This window comes from Rattus norvegicus, chromosome X (genome assembly GCF_036323735.1).
Source record: "Rattus norvegicus strain BN/NHsdMcwi chromosome X, GRCr8, whole genome shotgun sequence".
NCBI lineage: Eukaryota > Metazoa > Chordata > Mammalia > Rodentia > Muridae > Rattus > Rattus norvegicus.
The window spans coordinates 54,836,968-54,859,953 of NC_086039.1; the positions used below are offsets into that span (position 1 = coordinate 54,836,968).

Sequence of the window (22,986 nt, forward strand, 5' to 3'; positions counted from 1 at the left end):
ATTTGTGCATTTAGCTGTCTTGTATGACTTTCATAAAATGTAGGAATCAATAATATAAACGTTTTGATTTGATTCATTGATACCTACCCACCCAATATTATTTTTCTACTTTGAAATTAGATGCTACAGAGTATACAACATCGTGTTTGAAATAAAATAAGAAATTTTTCTTTCAAAAAGTTGTTTAAAAATGTTTCTGTCCAAATGCCACAAAGTCCTACTTATTTGATTGGGAGGGAAATCACATTTCATTCTCATGCATAATGATGGCTTCTCCTAGAATCTTCCATTGCATGGGCAGATGCTAGATATACTTACAATAAACATCTTCAGCACAAAATCTGAAGACTTCCCAAGACTGGATGTTTAATGTCTACTCAGAGCACAAGCCTTGAAAAAAATGACTCATTGTGACTGAATTTCTCATGCATTCTTTAATGTCAAAAACAAATGGAAGTGTACATTTATACGTTCAAAAACAGTAATTTAAGTAAACAAACCAACAAATGACCAAATAATATTGGCTATTCTCAAATATTTTTCTACAGATTTTTCTATCTCTGAGATTTTCCCTGAATAAATGTTATGTTCTAATTTGTATTTTGAATTAATACAAAGTTTGAACATTCAGCTTGATAAACAGACATTAGGCACAGTCTACAAAAGTTATCAATATGCATTCTAATTCCAAGCTAATATTTTGCTAAAAGTCCCTAAAACTTTATCAACAACTTTTTTTTTGCAAAAAGATGAACAGACCCTCTTCAGTCACATAGTGGAGGCTACCTTATATTTCACTAGTGAGTAGGATTGCTCAACTAGGACTTAGAATGTCCCTTGGCTTTGCCCTTAGTGCCAGGCTTGGCTGCGGCTTCAGCTTCAGCTTTTTCTTCCTCTTCAATCAAAGCCTGTTCACAACGAAATGAGTAAGAACTGGGCATGGTTTCACTGACCTTACCTAAAAAGTCCATCACCTTTCTCTTGCTGGATTCAGCATAGGCTTTTGAACCCCACAGGAACTGATAGGACGGAGGGTCACTATCAGGAACCTCACGGTATTCTAGGTACTCTTCCTGCACTAGATCTTCAGTGATGAGCTTCCTGGTGTTCCCAAAGATGATGTGTGGGACCCCATCATAGACTCCTAACATATTCAGGAAGTGCCAGACCTCCTTCTCTGGGGCACAGTAGTTGTTTAAGTAGATCACACTTAGGAGGGGGATCAGAATGCCCCTAGTAGGAACACCCAGCTCACTGCTCTCACTTCCATCATCCTGGAATTCTAGCTTACTGACAAGAATGTAGGTTTGACCATGGGGCTGGACTTCTTTCACCTCAAGACCAAACACCACATCTAATCGATGGGCGGCTTTCTTGAGGATATCAGGGAACTGCTCCTTGAACCTTTTGTTGATAACTTTCAGCATTTCTCCCCTCCTTGCAGGCTGCTTAATTTTGTACTTGCAGAGCATGTACTCTACCAGCATTCCTATCTTCCTTGATAGAAGATCAATCTGTTTGCTTCCAGAGAGTGGGAAACTACAAGAACTACCATTTTTCTCTTCTCGGCCCTTTGAACCTTTACCAGACCTTTTGCGGGTCATGCCTATACCAGCAGAGGTGGTAAGTGCCTTGCTCTGAGGGAAGCCAGCAGTAGAGGTGCTTGCAAAAGCATCTCCAGAATCATGATCAGAGCAGGAGGATGACTCTCCTTTCTCTGCTGCCTTGGCTTGAGTATCCTTGAGCCCCCGGGCCTCTTCCTGGACCTGGCGACGTTTCTCACGAGCACGGGCCTTACTCTTCTTTCCTCTGGGCATGATGGCTGTGGTCAGGAATAGAAAGCAGTAGTTTGGGTAAACGAGCAGGTGATCTCGTGACCTTGATCAGTAAAATAATACATCATAAGCACTTTTGGTAATGCCAAGCATCTTGATTTTCCCTAACATTTCTTTCCCACATTTTGAGATCATTGCTGTGAGAATATACAGGGCTTCTGTTCTGACTAACTGCTATTAAATCTGACTCACAGAGGTATCTAAATACTATTAGTTCTTTTCATAGTCTACTCTCCTGGCCCTATGAAAAGCTTGAGAGAGCTCAGTCTACTCAAATAGCCCAGTAAAGAGTGCTAAGAATTTTTGTAACACTCTATCTCAGACTCTCTGGGGTCTTCAATGCTACTTGAGGTTGCTTTTTTAAGCACAGAACTATTGCTTTCCTTTTTACCAGACCCGATATTATCAGACAAAGAATTTTACCTCTGGACTGAATGAAATACATGGTGATGGGCAGGGATGGTAGCTCAATCCATAATGACCTTTCCTTGCAAACAATGACTTAAGTTTAAAACCTATAATCCATGTTTAAAAAGCAAAGCAAAATGTGATGGCTTGCACTTATAATATCAGTGTTAGGGAGGGGAAGGAAGGATCCCCGGGGCTCAGCAACCAGGAAAGCTAGTCTACTTGCCAGAGGCAGGCCATGAAGAGAATACCATCTCCATCAAAACATAGATAGCTCCTGAGCAAAAGTAACTTAATTTGTCATCTGGTTTCCATAAGCATGAACTCATGCACTGGGATACACAGATACACACACACACACACACACACACACACACACACACACACACACTCTCTCTCTCTCTCTCTCTCTCTCTCTCTCTCTCTCTCTCTCTCTCTCTCTCTCAGACAAAACAGATTTCTTCTCCAGCACAAACATGGGGCAGTGGGGAATGCTGAAAGTGGGAACAGTGACTAGCTTGTCAGGCCTACACGTCCCGGTCCTACTAAAGGGCCTGGGCTTTAAGTGACCTCATTATTTCTGGAAGTGATCCCCCATGTTCATCTATTTTCACAGAAATTAGCAACTTCAGACCAAGGGTATGGTGGGCCTGTATTGGGCCTAAGCTGTCCCTTCTCAGAGAGCACTCTCAGAGGAGCAGACATGGCTCTCACATCACCAGCTCCTCATTCACGAGCACTTTAAATGTCCATGCTATGAGCTAGGTTTCAGTTTGCATTCAATCAGGACATTAGCATCCCACTCAAACATTCGTTGTCTGCATTCATTTACTAAGTTGTGAGAACTGTTGTCAAGTAGCACACATGGAACCTTGTACATTAATCACAAGCTCCTCCACTCCCCTAGCCCACTGCTCTATTTCCTCACTTCCTTTCCCTCCTCCTGGTCAATTTCCCACTATCCTCGGATTTCTAACAGTACATGACAGTTTTGGAGAGAGACTTTAACTCTTTCTTGTGTTTGCTTATATTTAATAATCTGTGATTTTACAACCCTGGGAATTCAACCTAGGCCTTCAGAAATGCTAAGGAAATACTATTACCCAGTTGCACAACCTGTTTCTCCCTCCCTTTCTGATTTTAAAAGTAGTTTGGGAGGATATAAAAGCTTCAGGATATGATTCCTTCTGAATTCCACTTGCTAATATATGGCTCACTCTGATTCCCAAGTGCTCGACTTGGCTACTCTAAGCCTCACAGCATTTTAAGGTTCCCACTGATTCACAAGCACTGGCCTTAGCTACTCTAAACCTCTAAGTATCTCACACTTATGGAATCCTCTCACTCCCATGTGCTGGGCATGGCTTCCCTAAGCTGCATAGTGCCTCTCACTTAAGGTTCCCTCTGAATTCCAAGTGCAGGACCAGGCTACTGTAAGTATCACAGTACATCCCCCTTATGGCTCTGTCTGAATCCCAAGTGCTGGGCAGGGCTACCCTAAGTCACATAGTATCTCCAGTTTATCCTATGACCAGGTGCTGAGCATGGCTACCTAAAATTATGCTTTATCCAACACCTACCTGCCTGAAATTACTGCATGAAACTTCATGCTACCTCCCTATGATGGCTCTGTGACACACAAGCGCTGAGCTTGGCTACCCTAAGCCTCTCCTTATCTCCCCTCCTATGCCTCCCAATAACTACCACATACTGGCCATGGTTACCCCAAACCTCATAGTACCTCTCTCTTAAGACTCCCTGAGACTCCCACATTATGGGCCTAGGACGCAAAGTACTCCAAGTTCCCTCTGATTCCCAAGTGTAAGGCATGGCTACCATAAAACTCCTGGTTTCTCCTACTTATCCCAACTCCCAAGGGTTTGGGATGGCTACTCTAAATTATCATTAGTCTGACCCACACTTGCTGGCCATGGCTACTCTAAGTCTCCCAGTACCTCCCTCTTATGGTACACTCTGACTGCAACATGCTGGAACTGGGTAACCTAAAAGTGATGTTCCCTTCCTCTTATATCTCCCACCGAATGCCACATGCTGGACATTGCCATCTTAAATCTTGTGGTATCTCCTGATTATTCCCCGACTTTGAAGGTCTGGGCTTAGCTACTTGAAATTACCATTCCTTGGACCCCCCCACCTTCTGGACATGGCTATGTTAAATCTCATAGTACCATCCTCTGACACCCACTTACTACGTTTGGCTAAATTAGTCTCATATTTTCTCTCTCTCTTGGTTCCCATGACTCCCGAGTACTAGAGATGACTATTCTTAGTCTTCTGGCTTCTCTTGCTTATCCTGTGACTCCCAAGGGCTTGCAATGCCTATTTGAAATTATCATTCATCTGACCCCCACCTGCTGTGCATGGCTACTCTAACCTGATGGTACCTTCCTGTTATGGCTCCCTCTGACTCCCACATGCTGGAGATGGTTACCCTAAAGGTCATGGTTCCTTCCTCTTATATCTCCCTCCAAATGCCATGCACAAGACCTCACTATCTTAAGCCTCACAGTATTTCCATCTAAAGGTTCCCTCTGACTCGCAAGTGTTATGGCTACAGTAATTCTCATTGTACCTCGGATTTATCCTCTGACTCCAAAGTGCTGAACATGACCATTTGAAATTATGCTTTCTCAGAGCCCTACCTGACAGGCATTGCTGCCCTAAACCTCATTCTGCCTTCCCTCTTCTGGCTCTCTCTGACACCCATGGGATGAGTATGGCTAGTGGAAGTTACACTTCCTCGAACCCCTTTTCTAATTTAAGTTAGTCTCTCCCTCTTATGGATCTCTCTGTCTCCCTAAGTCTCATGGTAACTGTCTATCCTGATTCCCAAGGGCTGGGCATAGCTACTCAATGTTATGCTTCCTTGAACACCTACCTGCTGGGCATGGCTATGCTAAATCTCATTACACCTCCCCCTGACTCCTACTTGCTGGGCTTAGTTAATTTAAGTCTCATAGCTTCTCCCTCTTAAGGTCAGGTTCCCTCTGACTTCCAAGTGCTAGTGATGGCTACTCTAAGGCTCCTGGTATCTCCTGCTTATGTGCTGACTCCTAAGGGCTGGCAATGGCTACTTGAAATTATCATTATTCTGACCCCTACCTGTTGGGCTTGCCTAAACTATACCTCCTAGTACCTCCTCCTTATGGTTCCTTCTGACTGTCACATGCTGGTCCTGGCTACCCTACATGTCATTGTCATTGTCTTTTATCTCTTTCTGAAACCTACTTGCTCAGCTTGGATAAAATAAGTCAGTCTCTCCCTCTTATGGTTCCCTCTGACTCCCAAGCACTAGGGAGAGCTACCCTAAGTCTCATGGTATCTCCATTTTATCCTTTGACAGCCATTAGCTGGGCCTGGCTACTCAAAGTAATGTTTCTTTGGACCTGTTCCTGCTGGACACGACTATGCTAAATCTCGTTGTACCTCATTCTGAAGTTCATCTGCTTGGTTTGTTTAATTTAAGCCTTATAGTCTCTCCTTCTTAAGACTCCCTCTGACTCCCAAGTGCTAGGCATGTACCCATATCTCATAGTAACTTTATTTCATAGTAAGTCTAACTTATACTCTGACTCACAAAGGCTGGGTATGGCTACTCCATTAGGTTTCCTTTAACCTCTACCTGCCAGGCTTATCTACTCTAAACCTCCTGGAACCTATCTCTTACAGCTCTCTCCAAATCCCAAAATCTGCACATGACTACCCTAGATCTTATGGTACCTCCCCCTTATGTTTTCTTCTGACTCACACTGGGCATGCTTATCTTAAGTTTCATAGTACTTCCCACTTAAGTTTCCCCTGATTCCAAAGGCTCCCTCTTGACTCCCTGATACATGGCTATTCTAACTCTAATGGTATCTCCAGCTTATTCAGGTATGCCCTGACTACCAAGGACTGTGCCTGGATAGCTAAAATTATACTTCCTCCCACCTCTGCCTCCTGGGTTTGGCTAGGGTAAATCTCATGGTGACTTCTACTTGCTCAGCTGGGCGGATTTAGGTATTATAGTCCCTCCTTCTTAAGGATCCCTCTGAATCCCGAGTGAGTGCTAGGCATGTCTATGCTAAGTCTCTGAATCTACTGATTACCCTGACTTTCAAGGCATGGAAATGGCTACCCCCAAGTGACAGAGAAAAATCTAAGGCTCATGGTATCTCCTGCTTATCCTCTGACTACCAAGGGCTCGGCGTGGCTACTCAAAATTATCATTTTCTGACCCCCACTTGCTGTGCATGGCTACTCTAAAGCTCCTGGTACCTCCCTCTTATGCCTCCCTCTGACTCCCACATGCTGGAGCAGGCTACCCTAAATGTCATGGTCCCTTCCCTAAATGTCATTGTATCTCCCTCTGAATGACACTTTGCTAAGTGTGGCCATCTTAAGCCTCATTGTACCCTCCCTTTATGGTTCTCTCTCTCTCTTTCTCTTTCTCTCTCTCTCTCTCTCTCTCTCTCTCTCTCTCTCTCTCTCTCTCTCTCTCTCTCTCTCTCATGCCTAAGTGCTAGGCATGGCTTATGACATTTACAGCTTATCCTCTGACTCCCAAATGCTTGGCATAGCAACCTGAAATTAAGCTTCCTCGGACTCCTACCTGCTTGATACTGCTGCCCTAATCCTCATGTTACCTTTCTCTTATAGCTCTCTCTGAATCCCACTTGCTGGCATGGGTATCTTAAGTCTCACACTACTCCATCTTCTATCTTAAGATTTCCTCTGTCTTCCAAGTGCTAGGTATGGTTACCCTAAATATCATGGTATCTCCTGTTTATCCCGACTCCCAATAGCTTGGGGTGGGTCTGGAAATTTTCACTATTCATACTCCCACATACTCCCACCTGCTGGGTGCTACCCTAAGTTCTCCTGTTTATACCCTGTCTCCCAAGCACTCAGCATGGGTAACTGAAATTATGCTTTCTTGGATCCCTAACTGCTGGGGTAGGCTACCCCATACCTCCTGCTATATCCCTCCTATGGCTCCCTCTGAATTCCACCTGCTGGGCATAGCTATCTTAAGCCACACAGCACCTACCTCTTAAGGTTCCCTCCATCTCCCAAGTCCATAAATCTCATGCTATCACTTGCTCACCCCCTGACTCCCAAGGGCTGGGCATGGCTACTGGAAATTGTTATTTTTGTTACTCTGACCTCCATCTGCTGGGCACGATTACACTAAACTTCCTGGTACCTCCCGGTTATGGCTCCCTCTGCCACATGCTGGCCCTGGCTAACCTGAGTGTCATGGTCCCTTCCTCTTATATCTCCTTCTGAATCCCACTTGCTCAGTTTGGCTAATAATAAGTCACAGTCTCTCTTATGTTTTTTTCTGACTCCCAAGCACTAGGACAGCTACCCTATCCTTTAACTCCCCAGAGCTGGGCGTGGCTCCTCAAAGCAATGCTTCCTTGGACCCCCCAAACTGCTGGGCATGTCTATGCTAAATCTCATAGTAGCTCCCTCTGACTCCCACTTGCTAGGCATGGCTAATTTAAGTCTTATAGTTCCTCCCTCTTAAGGCTCCCTCTGACTTCCAAGAGCTAGCAGTGGCTACTCTAAATTAACATTCATCTGACCCATACCTGCTGTGCATGGCTACTCTGAACCTGCTGGTACTTTCCACTTATGGCTCCCTCTGATTCTCATATGCTGGACCTGGCTACCCTAAAAATCATGGGCCCTTCCTCTTATATCTCCCTCTGAATGCCACAGCTGGCATGGCTATCTTAAATCTAATAGCACCTCCTTCTTCAAGTTTCGTCTGACTCCCAAGTATTAGGCATGGCTACCCTAAGTCTCATGGCATCTCCAGTTTATCCTTGGGACTCCCAAGTGCTTGTTGCAGCAATCTGAAATTAAGCTTCCTCAGACCTCTACCTGCTGGACATGGCTTCCCTAAACCTCATGCTTCCCACCCCCCAACCCCACCCCTGCTTGTGGCATGGCTACACTAAGCCTTTCCTTATATACTAGCTTGTCTCCCTCTGACTCCCATGTGTTGGGCATGGGTACCCTGAACACCTTGGTACCTCCCTCTTAAGGGTCCCTGATTCCAACCAACTGGGCATGGCTACTGTAAATCTCATGGTACCTCCTCTTAAGGCTCTCTCTGATTACTGTGTGTTGGGCATGTCTATCTTAAGCCTCACCATGCCTCTCTCTTAAGGTTCCTCTGACTCCCAAATGTTAGGCATGAATAAGCCTCATTGTATCTCCTAATTATCCTCTGACTCCCGAGGGCTCACCAAGGCTACCTGAAATTATGCTTCCTCGAACCTCCACCTTCTGGGCCTGGCTACCTTAAATCTCCTGGTACTTCCTGACTGACTCTCAAGTGTTGGGAGTGGCTACCCTATATCTCTTGCTAACTTTCCCCTTCAGGTTCCTTTAGAATCTCACGGTCTGACAGCAGCTTTGAACCTTAGTGTACCTCCTTTTATGTATCCATTCTACTCCCATTCCCACAAGTTGGGCGTGACTACCCTAAACCTCCTGGTACCTCCGTTCTAAGGCTCCCTCTGACTTCCATGTCTTGAGAGTGGCTACCCTGAACCCCCTGATACCTACCTCTTACGGCTTTCTGACTCCGATGAACTGGGCATGGTTACCCGTAAATCTCATGGTACCTTCTCTTAAGGCTCCCTCCGACTCCCACCTCCTAGGCGCGGCTATCTTAAGCCTTATAGTACCTCCCTAAAGTTCTCTGACTCCCAAATTCTAGGCATGGTACCCTAAGCCTCATGCTATCTCCTACTTATCCTCTGACTCCAGGGCATAGCTCTCTGAAATTATGCTTCCGCGGACTTGCACACGCTGTGCGTGCTACTGCCATAAACTTCCTGGTACCTCCTTCTGACTCTCAAGTATTCGGTGTGGCTACCCTGAATCTGCTGGTACCTCCCTCTTCAGGCTCCCTCCACTTTGCGTGGTTACCCTAAACTTTCTGGTACCTCCCTGTTCAGTCTCCCTCTGAATCTCACTTGCTTTGCATAGCGGCTACACTAAACATCAGGGTAACTACCTCTTTGTATCCCTCCCGCGGAGCGTGGCTACTCTCAACCTCAGAGTACCTCCCTCTAAGTATCCTCCCACTCCCGCGGGCAGAGCATGGCTACCCTAAACCTCAGGGTACCTCCCTCTTCATATCCCTCCTACTACCACGGGCTGGGCGTGGCTACCCTAAACCTCAGGGTACCTCCCTCTTCATATCCCTCCTACTACCACGGGCTGGGCGTGGCTACCCTAAACCTCAGGGTACCTCCCTCTTCATATCCCTCCTACTACCACGGGCTGGGCGTGGCTACCCTAAACCTCAGGGTACCTCCCTCTTCATATCCCTCCTACTCCCACGGGCTGGGCGTGGCTACCCTAAACCTCAGGGTACCTCCCTCTTCATAGCCCTCCTACTCCCACGGGTTAGGCCTGGCTACCAAAGACCTCAAAGTATCAAGTCTTTCAAGTCTCCCCGAGACTTCCCACTACTCTTTGTTGGACTATGCAAATCCCGTGCCTTTTGGGGCTTTTTGGAGTTTTTCTCAGATGGAGATTGCAAAAGCCACCTCAGGCAATTAGAAAACAAAAGAGAATCTGCAGGGGTCGGTTCTCTCTTGCTACCCACATACATTTTAAGAATCAAAATCATATTTTGGATTTAGTGGCGAATGCTTTTACTCTCTGATTTACATCATTGATAAGAGTGGCTTTGAAAACACTTTGTAAAATTTACACTTTTTATTAAAACAAAACAAAACAACTCGCCATTTTATCAGTGATGAAATTCTTTGGTTGCACACTCTGCCGGGGCATTTTAGACTCCAGTGCCACTAAAGCTCAGTGTGGACTTGCATTTGTTTCAAAGTTCTCTTACCATTTAGAACCCAAAGGTTTGAGTTAACTGGCATCTAGGAAGCCACCATTTTAAGAATCACGGTTAGCTTCTAAGACCAGGGTTTCCATCTCCTTCCAGAAACACTCCATCCTGTAAGGGAGCCCATGCTTTTCCACGAAAAGCCTACTGAGCCATGGGTGAGAGCAAGTACGGCTCCTGTAGTTATTCTAGGGGTACTTACTCTTCAGTACACATTCAGGGTCCTTACCTTGGCCGCAGAAGTCTTTCGGTACTGGCCGGCAGCTGGTGGAGAGCAGCAAAAACAGCACGCTTCTGTGGCACCCGCACTAAGACCCAGTTCCTCCCCTCCTCACAGGAAGCAAGAGTAAACCACATCCTGTCAGAGGTGGGCTCTGATGATTGACAGCATGGCCACATTGCTATGGCCCTCCACTCCTGTAGAGGCAGTATGCCAGGGTGTGATTTCCTCACTATACTTCCGAAGACACCCAGCCTTCCCCAACTCTAACACTTTCCTCACTCTATTGCACACAGAGAATGCCTGAGCCTCTGAGGCACCCTCTGTAATTCATGCCTCATCCACAATGCCATAGCGACACGCCCTCCTCACAGCATTTGGAGCTTAGTTCTCAGCTTTCAGGTCCACTTTTGTGCTTTCCAAGAACTCCCCTCCTCCCCGAGAGGGAAGTAGCTGCAAGAAGTAAAGATTACAAGGTCACAAAATCTAATAAATGGTTCTCACCCTTCCTACTGTGAACCTAATACAGTTTATCACGTGTTTACCCCAAGCATAAACTTATTTTGTCACTACTTTTTAACTGTAAATTTTGCAACTGTTAAGAATATTAGAGTAAACATCTGCAGACTATCTAATATGCAATCCTTGTGAAAGGGTTGTTTGAGTCGCCACCCCCCCAACCCACCACTGGGGTCGCGACCCACAGGATGAGAACCACTGGGCTAGTACCGCTCAACGAGAATCAGTGATCTTGGGCTACTGACCTGTATGTACGCCAGTCTACCAGCTACAGAGGTAGCCCTCCCTTGTCTCAGTCTTTTGAGTGGGGGAGGTCTAGATACACTACTAAGTTTGGCAATTTTGTCATGGGCCTCACAGTGCTCTCGTCAGATTTGACTTTCAGAGGCAAGAAATACCTGGGGTAAGGACCAGTCGTCATGGGAAGACACAATTTCTTGGGACCCAGAGGAAGTGATCTGAGCAAACTTCACATGGTGCACACAGCTTGAGTTTCTGGTGACGGATAGCGGAGATGGGGTTCTGAGCCCATATTTTCTCTTAGTAGACAATTCCTTCCATTTCACATAGGGTCTCTCAGCTTGACTCTGGCTTTGAACAGGAGCCTGCTTTGCAGAACTGGGGTCTCACCCCTGAAAACCCATCAGACTGCTTGCTGTGGCCCTGAAGGGAGGGATGAGATGTACCATAAACTCGGTCTGCTGATTCAGCAGCATGGCTCCTGGGCTCCTGGCATTGTCCCTTCTATTAGTCCTAGGCCATGTGCTTTTAACATAGAATTTCCCTTCCCTCATTACGTGAAATGAAAGTATAGCCATGCCTACCCGTTGCCCATCACTCACAGCCAGTAACATGGTTGACAGGTTTGAGGTAGCGTTCTTTGTATGACTTTTCCTCCTGTGGCTATTACTCCCCTTTGTGCCCATTAAAGACAATCCTCCTGGCTCTTACAGGGCATGTTCTCTCATTCCCAGCATCCTTCAGGAGAACAATTGGAGTAGGCTCATCCTCACAGCTCTGCGAAACCTAATAGCAGCTGTCAGTTCATAAAGACTTTGCTCTTAGTGTACCTTGGTCTTCTTGTGGGACTCCCAACTGTGGGGATGGGGGCTGCCACAGATTCTTTTGACTGCTTTTGGGACCCTTTTCCTCCTAGAGGATTGTCTTGTCTAGCTTTCATACTAGGGAACATGCCAAGTATTACTGGAAGTTGATATATCACTTCTCATCTGGTTGATATACACAGGAAACTTGACCTTTACTGAAAGGATATGGGAGAGAAAAGGATTGTGGTGTGTGGTAGGAGCGACTGGAACAAGAGAAGGCAGGGAAAACTGTGCTCAGGATGTAATATATGAGAAAAATCTAAGAACAACTGGTCTAGACCAAACTCTCTCGTACTGTTTGGATTAGGGCAGATGTCTTAATGAAGCCACAATGTGTGTATATTTTCAGTAATAATTCATGCAAAGGTAATATTTTTTTCATAAATCTTAAAAAAATGAGATAATGCACAACATAAAACAGGGGTTGAAAATTAGTAGGTTGTTTGCAAAAGATTTTTTTAATTATTTGCATGCAAACATAACTACAGCACCTGATAGACAAGATAACATACTATTAAGTCAGGAGAATGGAAAGTCAGCTCAGGAATAAAGTAAATAATAATTTCAATGTCGGCCTCATTTGAGAACACATGGCCTAGATCAAAGTCCTAAAGAAAAATAAATAAATAAATAAGGACTACAGAACAATTCAGAAAGTGCTAAAATTTCATATTTACCCTTGATTTCATGTTAGCCTGATTTATTAGGGTTGCTTCTTAAACTTTTATATTTAAATGTTGGATGGCTCAGCCAGGTTTTTTAAACCTTTTTTGTTGAAGCTGCCTAACATCACATAAGCACACAATCCTGTCATCACCAAACACATTCTATCTTTTATTTTCTGTTTCCATACCTTATACTTAGCCAGGTATTTTTGGGTGGTACCTTTAATCATTGCGCTCTAGAAGGAGAGATATACTGATTGCCAAGACTACAGACCCATCCTCTGCTACACGGTAAGTCCTGGGGCAATCTGCATTGCAGTGCAAAACTCTAAGACACACAAACAAATAAGATGCCGTCAAAAATCTTTCGGTGATCTCATTTTTCTCACTATTTATTACTGCCAGTATTTTGCTATCAGAGGGTTTACTTGTAATGATGCTGTTACATTAATAACAAGAAAAGTGAAGGACTGGAGACATAGTTCAGCAATTAAGAAGCACTTGCTGCTTTTGCAGAGGATCTGAGTTTAATTCCCACCATCTGCATTATATATGTGTGGGCAAAATACACACACACACACACACACACACACACACACACACAAACTTAGAAACTTAACACACATAAACTTATTTTAAGGAAATAAGATGCTTGATTTTGGAGCCACTTTGAATGTCCATGGCCTGTAAACATGGATTTGGGTTACCCCAATTCCATGTTCCTGTGTGGAAGAAGTTTCATGAAGTCTTTAAAATGCTTTGCTGGGGACATCAGAGAGGCTAGCAAGATGGGAGAAACTTTTCTATAGGTCCAAGAAACTATGCGATGGCATTCTTACTTTTGGGTTAGTGGAAGCTAGTGGTCTTTTAGTTAATAGACTCCAAAAAGTTTTCCATCAGTCAGAAGATGTAGTTCAGACACATATGAAAGAGAGGAATCAGTCAATGTTCAAGAGGAATGGAACTTGCCTATGATAAGGTAATTAGCATCTGGACCTGCAACATTCCAATCTCTCCATTGGACTGAAATTTTAATAGATTATCAGTCTCGGCAGACAGTTTCTTTTCAGGAATTCATCTTTCACAGTCAGACACAACTTCTTCTCAGGAGTTTTCTTTCATGGTTCCCTTTGTTAGTCAAACATCAAAGTTTGTACATTCAGAGGTTACATATAATTTATTAGATATTATAAGATCCTTTATATCTAAGAAGGCTCATTTACTAGGGCATGATGTCGATTAGGCTCCATAGTGGGCAGGTCAGTAGTCTCAAGAAAAGGGGGAATAGCTGGCAAAATAAATTAAGAAAAAAAATCTTAGATCATTTCAACACTATTTGCCATTATGATCCAGATCTAAATTATTTTTACACCCTCTGTATGCTATCTGACATAGCAATTTAATGTGACCTAAGATCACTGTACTTAAAATAAAGTAACCAAGAATCTGGCCTAAGGGAGTGAATCACCAAACAATTACATACATTTTAAAAATGTGACAATACAGTTCCTCTGTATTTATAGTTATTTTTATTCGATGAACTATCTTGCTTATATTTAAATTGTTAAAAATGGGACTTTCAAAGGAAACACCACAGTATTCTTGTTGTTACTAAAATACCAAATTGTTTAATTAACTTATTAATCATGGCTAATTGTACCATACAACATTTTAGATACTAATTTAATCAAGAAACATCAGCACCTAAGATATAAAACATCACAAATGTTGTTATTAGATATTGATATTTTTTGCATAATTTGGATAAAAATTAATCCAAGTCTTTGAGTAACTCTATCTACAGTAACTAGACTTATAGTTTAATTTAGAAACTAGTTCTTTGTTCTATCTAAATTATCCTGAATAATGAGAATATAAGATAATATATTTATATATTTATAAAGACAGTGAAAAACTTGAATCTTTTGAACATTAGTCTTGAATAAGGTAGTTTAGGGTAAAAAAACAAAAAGCCATGGTAAAATAAAATGACACATTTCATTTATAACTTCATTAAAACCAAGACTATTATTATATTATCATTTATAAATATACCAAATAGAATATTAGATGTCATAAATAATTTTTAAATCTAACTATAAACATAATGTCCAAGAAACATTTTCAAAATCCACAGGACTGTGCTCTTAGATGATGTGAGAGAATTCACTACGTCCTAAGAGTGAATTAGTAGTACCTGGTGACAATCGTGATCTTGAGTCACTGATATGATATTATTATTTTGGTTGATGAAATCATCTTTTGTTGTCCTTTGAAGAATACTGTGTAACTAATTTTGAACTTTAGTTATCTATAGATGTCTTTTACAATACCATGTGTTATTTTTATCTAATAGACAAAATCTTTTATTTTTCTTAATCATTTTTTTCGTTTACATTTTGAATGATATCCCCTCTCCAGGTTATCCCTCCACAACCCAACCCCCATCTCATAATCCCTCTCCCGCTTCCCCTTTGCCTCTACAACTGTGTTCCTCCACCCTCTCACCCACTCCTGCCTCACACCTCTAGCCTTCCCCTACACTGGGGCATCAAGTCTCCCTCTACTCCCACTGATGTTAGATAAGGCCATCCTCTGCTACATACCTATCTGAAGTTCTGGCTTGCCCCATGTATATTCCTTGGTTGCTGGTTTAGTCCCTGTGAGCTCTGGGTGGTCTAGTTAGTTGATACTGTTCTTCCTATGGGGTTTGCAATCCCCTTCAAATACTGCAGTCTGTCCCCATGCTCAGTTCAATGGATGGCTGCTAGCACTCCCCTCTGTATTTGTCAGGTTCTGACAGAGCCTCTCAGGAAACAGCTATACCAGACTCCTGTAAGCAAGCACTTCTTGGCATCAGCAATAGTGTGGGGGTTTGGTGACTAAAGATGGGATGGATCCCTAGGTGGGGCAGTTCCTGATGGCCTTTCCTTCAATCTCTGTTTCATTTTTTGTCCCTGTCTTTTCTTTGGACAGGAACATTTCTGGGTTAAAATTTTGGAGCTGTGTGGGTGACTCCATCCCTCAACTGAGGCTGTGCCCATTTACTGAAGGTGATCTCTACAGGTTCTATCTCCCCTTTGTTAGGTATTTCGGCTAAAGTCATAGCCATTGGTTCCTGGGAGCCTCTTGCTTCCCTGAAGTCTTGGACTTTCTAGTGGCTACCCCACATTCCCCACCCTCCGCTGCTACGTGTTTGTAATAGACCAAATCTTATACATACATTCAAATATTTGTCATGCAGAATAAGTTTTATTATGAATATTTTAATAGTTATTCCTTTTCTAAACAGAGCATACTTTATGCTTAATGTAATGACTAACAATCTAAATAGCAAAAGGTTTGCCGATAGAAAAATTTTTGAAAAAGAAATTTAATCACAGGTTTTAAATGTCCATTTATTTTTTTTTCTTTTTTTTATTAACTTGAGTATTTCTTATATACATTTCGAGTGTTATTCCCTTTCCCGGTTTCCGGGCAAACATCCTCCTCCCCCCTCCCCTTCCTTATGGGTGTTCCCCTCCCAACCCTCCCCCCATTGCCGCCCTCCCCCCCACAGTCTAGTTCACTGGGGGTTCAGTCTTAGCAGGACCCAGGGCTTCCCCTTCCACTGGTGCTCTTACTAGGATATTCATTGCTACCTATGAGGTCAGAGTCCAGGGTCAGTCCATGTATAGTCTTTAGGTAGTGGCTTAGTCCCTGGAAGCTCTGGTTGCTTGGCATTGTTGTACATATGGGGTCTCGAGCCCCTTCAAGCTCTTCCAGTTCTTTCTCTGATTCCTTCAACGGGGGTCCTATTGTCAGTTCAGTGGTTTGCTGCTGGCATTCGCCTCTGTATTTGCTGTATTCTGACTGTGTCTCTCAGGAGCGATCTACATCCGACTCCTGTCAGTCTGCACTTCTTTGCTTCATCCATCTTGTCTAATTGGGTTAAAAATAATACTATGAATATGTCAATGCTTAAGAAACTGTTTTCCAAAATCAAGCATTATATCTCAAGGTATTAAATTACCCTTTAAATGTTTTTAATCCATGTATTATTTTAGCTTAGGTACTTACAACAAATCTTTATTTTAACATTATGATTATTATTACAAAAACAATTTTTGTCTCCCCCCAGCCCCCAGAGCTGAGGACCCAACCCATGTCCTTGTGCTTGCTAGGCAAGTGCTCTACCACTGAGCTAAATTCCCAACCCCAAAAACAATTTTTTAAAAGATCTATTCATTTTATTTATAGGAGTACACTGTAGCTGTCTTCAGACATACCCGAGAAGCACATTAGATGCCATTACAGATGGTTGAGAGCCACCATGTGGTTGCTGGGAATTGAACTTAGGACCTCTGGAAGAGCAACCAGTGCTCTTAACCACTGATCATCTCTCTAGTCCTAGAAAACAATTTGAATGAGATAACTTTAAATGACTGCTCAGTTACCTGTATCTAAAACACAAAAAGCATTTGGTATTTTAGATAAGTTATAAACATAGGTAAAGTAAATTAATAGATTTTGTTTTCTTAACAAATTTTCAATTATTTTTTAAAGATTTTTAAATAAAGTTATTATAGCAAGTACCTTGAAATCATTTTATTATACAAAACCATTTACTTTTTATATTAATGTTAATAAGGAATGAAAGGAGAACAAGGAATGTAGAGTAGTATGAAGTTTGGCTTTTATGCCCATCATAATTTTCAATGAAAATGAATGAAGAATGTAAAATATAACACTGTAGTGTAACACATTATAGTAATCTGTAAACTCTAAGATGTCTGTGAAAGCCTCCAAGTAGGTTTTCAAAATAGGTAGGTTTTTCTTACTCTCTCTTTAAGAATATTGAAAACTCCACTTGCTAATTTTTTAAAGGAGGCAGTACTTATTGTAAAAAATCCTGAAAATGTTTTGTTCATATATACAGTAACATAAGTAATTCTTTTAATCTTTAGAACAAAGATTTAGTATCTCAAGGGAGAGCAATTTCTACTAGGAAAAGGTTACCTAGGAGTAGGAGTGAATGTATCTTAAAGTTACTTTATACCCTTAAGTAATAGAGACCGTGATGTAGAACCAGAATTCAGATAAGGATCAAGGGGATAACATTTTGACCAGTGTTGTATGATTATCTATATCTTGTCCTTAAAGCAGATTTAAATATTTTAATTTAAAAACTCATGTTAATTATCCCAAAGCAAGATTTAGGAAGATTACAAATCTCAATTTCTTTATACCTAAGTGGTTATATTGATTACATATACTTTTGTACAATTGTTTCTTATTTTTGTTTTGTTTTGTTTTCTTTTTTTTTTCTTTATCAACTTGAGTATTTCTTATGTACATTTCAATTGTTATTCCCTTTCCCGATTTCCGGGCCAACAACCCCCTAACCCCTCCCCCTCCCCTTCTATATGGGTGTTCCCCTCCACATCCTCCCCCCAACAATCGCATTCACTGGGGTTTCAGTCTTGGCAGGACCAAGGGCTTCCCCTTCCACTGGTACTCTTACTAGGCTATTCATTTCTACCTATGAGGTTGGAGCCCAGGGTCAGTCCTTCTATAGTCTTTGGGTAGTGGCTTAGTCCCTGGAAGCTCTAGTTGCTTGGCATTGTTGTTCATATGGGGTCTCGAGCCCCTTTAAGCTCTTCCAGTCCTTTCTCTGATTCCTTCAACGGGGGTCCCGTTCTCAGTACAGTGGTTTGCTGCTGGCATTCGCCTATGTATTTGCTGAATTCTGGCTGTGTCTCTCAGGAGAGAATTACATCCAGTTCCTGTCAGCCTGCACTTCTTTGCTTCACACATCTTATCTAATTGGGTGGCTGTATATGTATGGGCCACATGTGGGGCAGGCTCTGAATGGGTGTTACTTCTGCATCTGTTTTAAACGTTGCCTCCCTATTCCCTGCCAAGGGTATTCTTGTTCCCCTTTTGAAGAAGGAATAAAGCATTCGCATTTTGGTCATCCTTCTTGAGTTTCATGTGTTCTGTGCATCTAGGGCAATTCAAGCATTTGGGCTAATAGCCACTTATCAATGAGTGCATACCATGTGAGTTTTTCTGTGATTGGGTTACCTCATACAGGATGATATTTTCCAGTTCCATCCATTTGCCTATGAATTTCATAAAGTCATTATTTTTGATGACTGAGTAATATTCCATTGTGTAGATGTACCACATTTTCTGTATCCATTCCTCTGTTGAAGGGCATCCGGGTTCTTTCCAGCTTCTGGCTATTACAAAGAAGGCTGATATGAACATATTGGAACACGTGTCTTTTTTACATGTTGGGGCATCTTTTGGGTATATGCCCAAGAGAGGTATAGCTGGGTCCTCAGGTAGTTCAATGTCCAATTTTCTGAGGAACCTCCAGACTGATTTCCAGAATGATTGTACCAGTCTGCAATCCCACCAACAATGGAGGAGTGTTCCTCTTTCTCCACATCCTCGCCAGCATATGCTGTCAAATAAGTTTTTGATCTTAGCCATTCTCACTGGTGTGAGGCGAAATCTCAGGGTTGTTTTGATTTGCATTTCCCTTATGACTAAAGATGTTGAACATTTCTTTAGGTGTTTCTCAAACATTTGGCATTCCTCAGCTGTGAATTATTTGTTTAGCTCTGCATCCCATTTTTAATAGGGTTATTTTTCTCCTTGCTGTCTAACTTCTTGAGTTCTTTGTATATTTTGGATATAAGCCCTCTATCAGTTGTAGGATTGGTAAAGATCTTTTCCCAATCTGTTGGTTGCCGTTTTGTCCTAACCACAGTGTCCTTTGCCTTACAGAAGCTTTGCAGTTTTATGAGATCCCATTTGTTGATTCTTGATCTTAGAGCATAAGCCATTGGTGTTTTGTTGAGGAAATTTTCTCCAGTGCCCATGTGTTCGAGATTCTTCCCCAATCTTTCTTCTATTAGTTTGAGTGTATCTAGTTTGATGTGGAGGTCCTTGATCCACTTGGACTTAAGCTTTGTACAGGGTGATAAGCATGAATAGATCCGCATTCTTCTACATGTTGACCTCCAGTGGAACCAGCACTATTTACTGAAAATGCTATCTTTTTTCCATTGGATAGTTTTGGCTCCTTTGTCAAAAATCAAGTGACCATAGGTGTGTGGGTTCATTTCTGGGTCTTCAATTCTATTCCATTGGTCTATCTGTCTGTCTCTGTACCAATACCATGCAGTTTTTATCACTATTGCTCTGTAATACTGCTTGAGTTCAGGGATAGTGATTCCCTCTGAAGTCCTTTTATTGTTGAGGATAGTTTTAGCTTTCCTGGGTTTTTTGTTATTCCAGATGAATTTACAATTTTTTCTGTATAACTCTTTGAAGAATTGGATTGGTATTTTGATGGGGATTGCATTGAATCTGTAGATTGCTTTTGGTAAAATGGCCATTTTTACTATATTAATCCTGCCAATCCATGAGCATGGGAGATCTTTCCATCTTCTGAGGTCTTCTTCAATTTCTTTCTTCAGAGGCTTGACGTTCTTATTGTACATGTCTTTTACTTGCTTGGTTAAAGTCACATCGAGGTATTTTATATTATTTGGGTCTATTATGAAGGGTGTCGTTTCCCTAATTTCTTTCTCGGCTTGTTTCTCTTTTGTGTAGAGGAAGGCTATTGATTTATTTGAGTTAATTTTATACCCAGCCACTTTGCTGAAGTTGTTTGTCAGCTTTAGTAGTTCTCTGTTGGATCTTTTGGGATCACTTAGTATACTATGATATCATCTGCAAATAGTGATATTTTGACTTCTTCTTTTCCAATCTGTATCCCCTTGATCTCCTTTTGTTGTCTGATTGCTCTGGCTAGAACTTCAAGAACTATACTGAAAAGTAGGGGAGAGTCAGGAGCCTTGTCTAGTCCCTGATTTTAGTGGGATTGCTTCAAGTTTCTCTCCATTTAGTTTAATGTTAGCGACTGGTTTGCTGTATATGGCTTTTACTATGTTTAGGTATGGGCCATGAATTCCTATTCTTTCCAGGACTTTTATCATGAAGGGGTGTTGAATTTTGTCAAATGCTTTCTCAGCATCTAAAGAAATGATCATGTCGTTTTGTTCTTTCAGTTTGTTTATATAGTGGATTACGTTGATGGTTTTCCGTATATTAAACCATCCTTGCATGCCGGGATGAAGCCTACTTGATCATGGTGGATGATTGTTTTGATGTGCTCTTGGATTCAGTTTGCCAGAATTTTATTGAGTATCTTTACGTTGATATTCATAAGAAAAATTGGTCTAAAGTTCTCTTTCTTTGTTGGATCTTTGTGTGATTTAGGTATAAGAGTAACTGTGCCTTCACAGAAGGAATTTGGTAGTGCTCCATCTGTTTGAATTTTGTTGAATAGTTTGGATAGTATTGGTATGAGGTCTTCTATAAAGGTCTGATAGAATTCTGCACTAAACCTGTCTGGACCTGGACTTCCTTTTTAAAATTTTTTTAGTTTTCATAATGGGTATGACTTTGAATTTTGTGGTTATATTATTCCTCTGGGAGAGAGTACATGATACAAGCTTTTCTGGTTACAGATTAAGAAACACGGTATTTTGGGAGAAAGGTTTTGTCTTCGTGTTTTTAAAAAGGGTGATTAGGCTCCGGACACTTTCCAGAGTCATGCAGATCAGATTTGATAGAGGGAGACCGCCTGAAGAATTAAATTCAATAAAATCAAACAAAAAGATACCTCGATTCTAAACTTTTGTCTTGAGAATTATATTTTCCAGAATGTACATGCTTGGATTCCTCATCTCAAGGACTAACAGCTGGGTCCAGTCAAGACAGGAACATCAGGCTACCTACATTTTCTCCATTCTCCCTACCCCCTAACCCCCAAGGATGTCTCAACACCCATGTACAGATTGAAGAAGTTATGGAAGAGTCATCGCCCCAATTCCCTGGACTTTTTGGGGGCTGAAAGTGTTAATTCTAAGGTTGTTTTTATGACGAATTTAGAAATGGTTGTAATTTAACAGGGTGGGATTAGCTAAATTGAGTTGTACAGCTATAATCTCATTTGGTAACTAAGTTAAAATCATATCTTTACTTTGGTATAGAATTTATTTGTTAAAAAATTTAAAAGTACAAGGTTTAGAGCCAGTCCTTCTATTGATGCCATTACAAACTTCTGAGTCGATTACACATGTAAGTTCAGGGCCAAATAGCAAATTCATGGCTCTAAGTTTGTTAGAATACTTTCAAGATAATATTTAAGATATAAAGACAACGGTGTAAAGTTATTTATCTTTGGTTGAGACATATCTACTCCTGACAGTTTCCCTGTAGCGGGTTTAATGAAGACATTAATCATCTCTACCTCCAGGTGAGGCTTTGTGGCTAGGCAGCCACTGGGCAGAAACTGCCCATTTCGCCTACAGATCTATACTGTCCAAAAAGGCACATTTTATGCAGAGTACTTGACCGATAATCTCTACCGAGCCAGAATTATCAGCCCTTCGAGGTTTCTGCATTTCAAGAGTCTGTCAGTTGATTTTGGGCCAGAAGGCTGAAAACTTGCACTCACATGTTGCTACCAGAGGACTGTGCTAGTGGAGATTTTTCTCTACAACTCTCAGTTCTGGAAGTCATGTTAGGCTCCTATGTTTATAGATAATTGGTCATTCTCAGATTTCTGATGGGGTTGAAAACTGATTATCATCTCATAGCCTATCAGGTTGTCTTAACTGTGAAAATACATATTTTATTAGATTGTTATCAGATAGTATACAAGTTAGCCAGGATATAACATAGAATTTAAGCCTTTTTTAAGCTGGAATGGATAACTAAATGTTCTGTTTAACTGATAAAGTGTTAGACTGGGTGTTAGTTATATTTTATACTTTTAATTACAAAATGATAATAGTTGTCCTAAGATTATATTTGAGAGAAACTTTTTTTTAATTAGACAAAATGGGTGAAATGTAGGATGTCATACAGGTGAAGGCAGGTACAAGATAGAATGAGGCCTGTAATTGGATGAGAAGGAAGGATGGGTGGGAGAAATGTTTGAGAGAGAGGAGGAGATGGGAGCAAGAAGGAAGAAGCAGTAGAGAGAACATGGAGACTGATGTTATGATTCCTCTCTGTACATTTACAGGTTTTTATGAATATTCTTAAAGGATGGATGTGTACAGGGCTTTGTATGTCTAGGTGGGCAATTATATATTATCAATTGGATCAGAGGTTATTGTGTTCTGTGTTCTTTCATGTTGCAATTTAAGTTCAAGAGAGTATGTGGTGGCTGGGGATGCTAGGTTGCCACGGAATTGGGATGTGTGTTTCTGGCATGGTGGCAACCTGCCTTGGGAACTAGATAGGTAGACAGATTGTTGCCAGGCTCATAGAGAAGCCATAG

General features: G+C 41.8%; 1 protein-coding gene across 1 annotated transcript; it reads right to left on the minus strand.

Moving 5' to 3' along the window:
• Window positions 1-428: 428 nt before the first annotated feature.
• On the minus strand, window positions 429-10,470 carry Mageb1l1 (MAGE family member B1-like 1). The gene is made up of 2 exons (NM_001408866.1): window positions 10,355-10,470; window positions 429-1,822 (listed from the first exon to the last, which is right to left on the minus strand). The coding sequence occupies exon 2, from the start codon at window positions 1,815-1,817 to the stop codon at window positions 819-821; it is 999 nt and encodes a 332-aa protein (NP_001395795.1). The 5' UTR covers window positions 1,818-1,822; window positions 10,355-10,470; the 3' UTR covers window positions 429-818.
• Window positions 10,471-22,986: the final 12,516 nt, after the last annotated feature.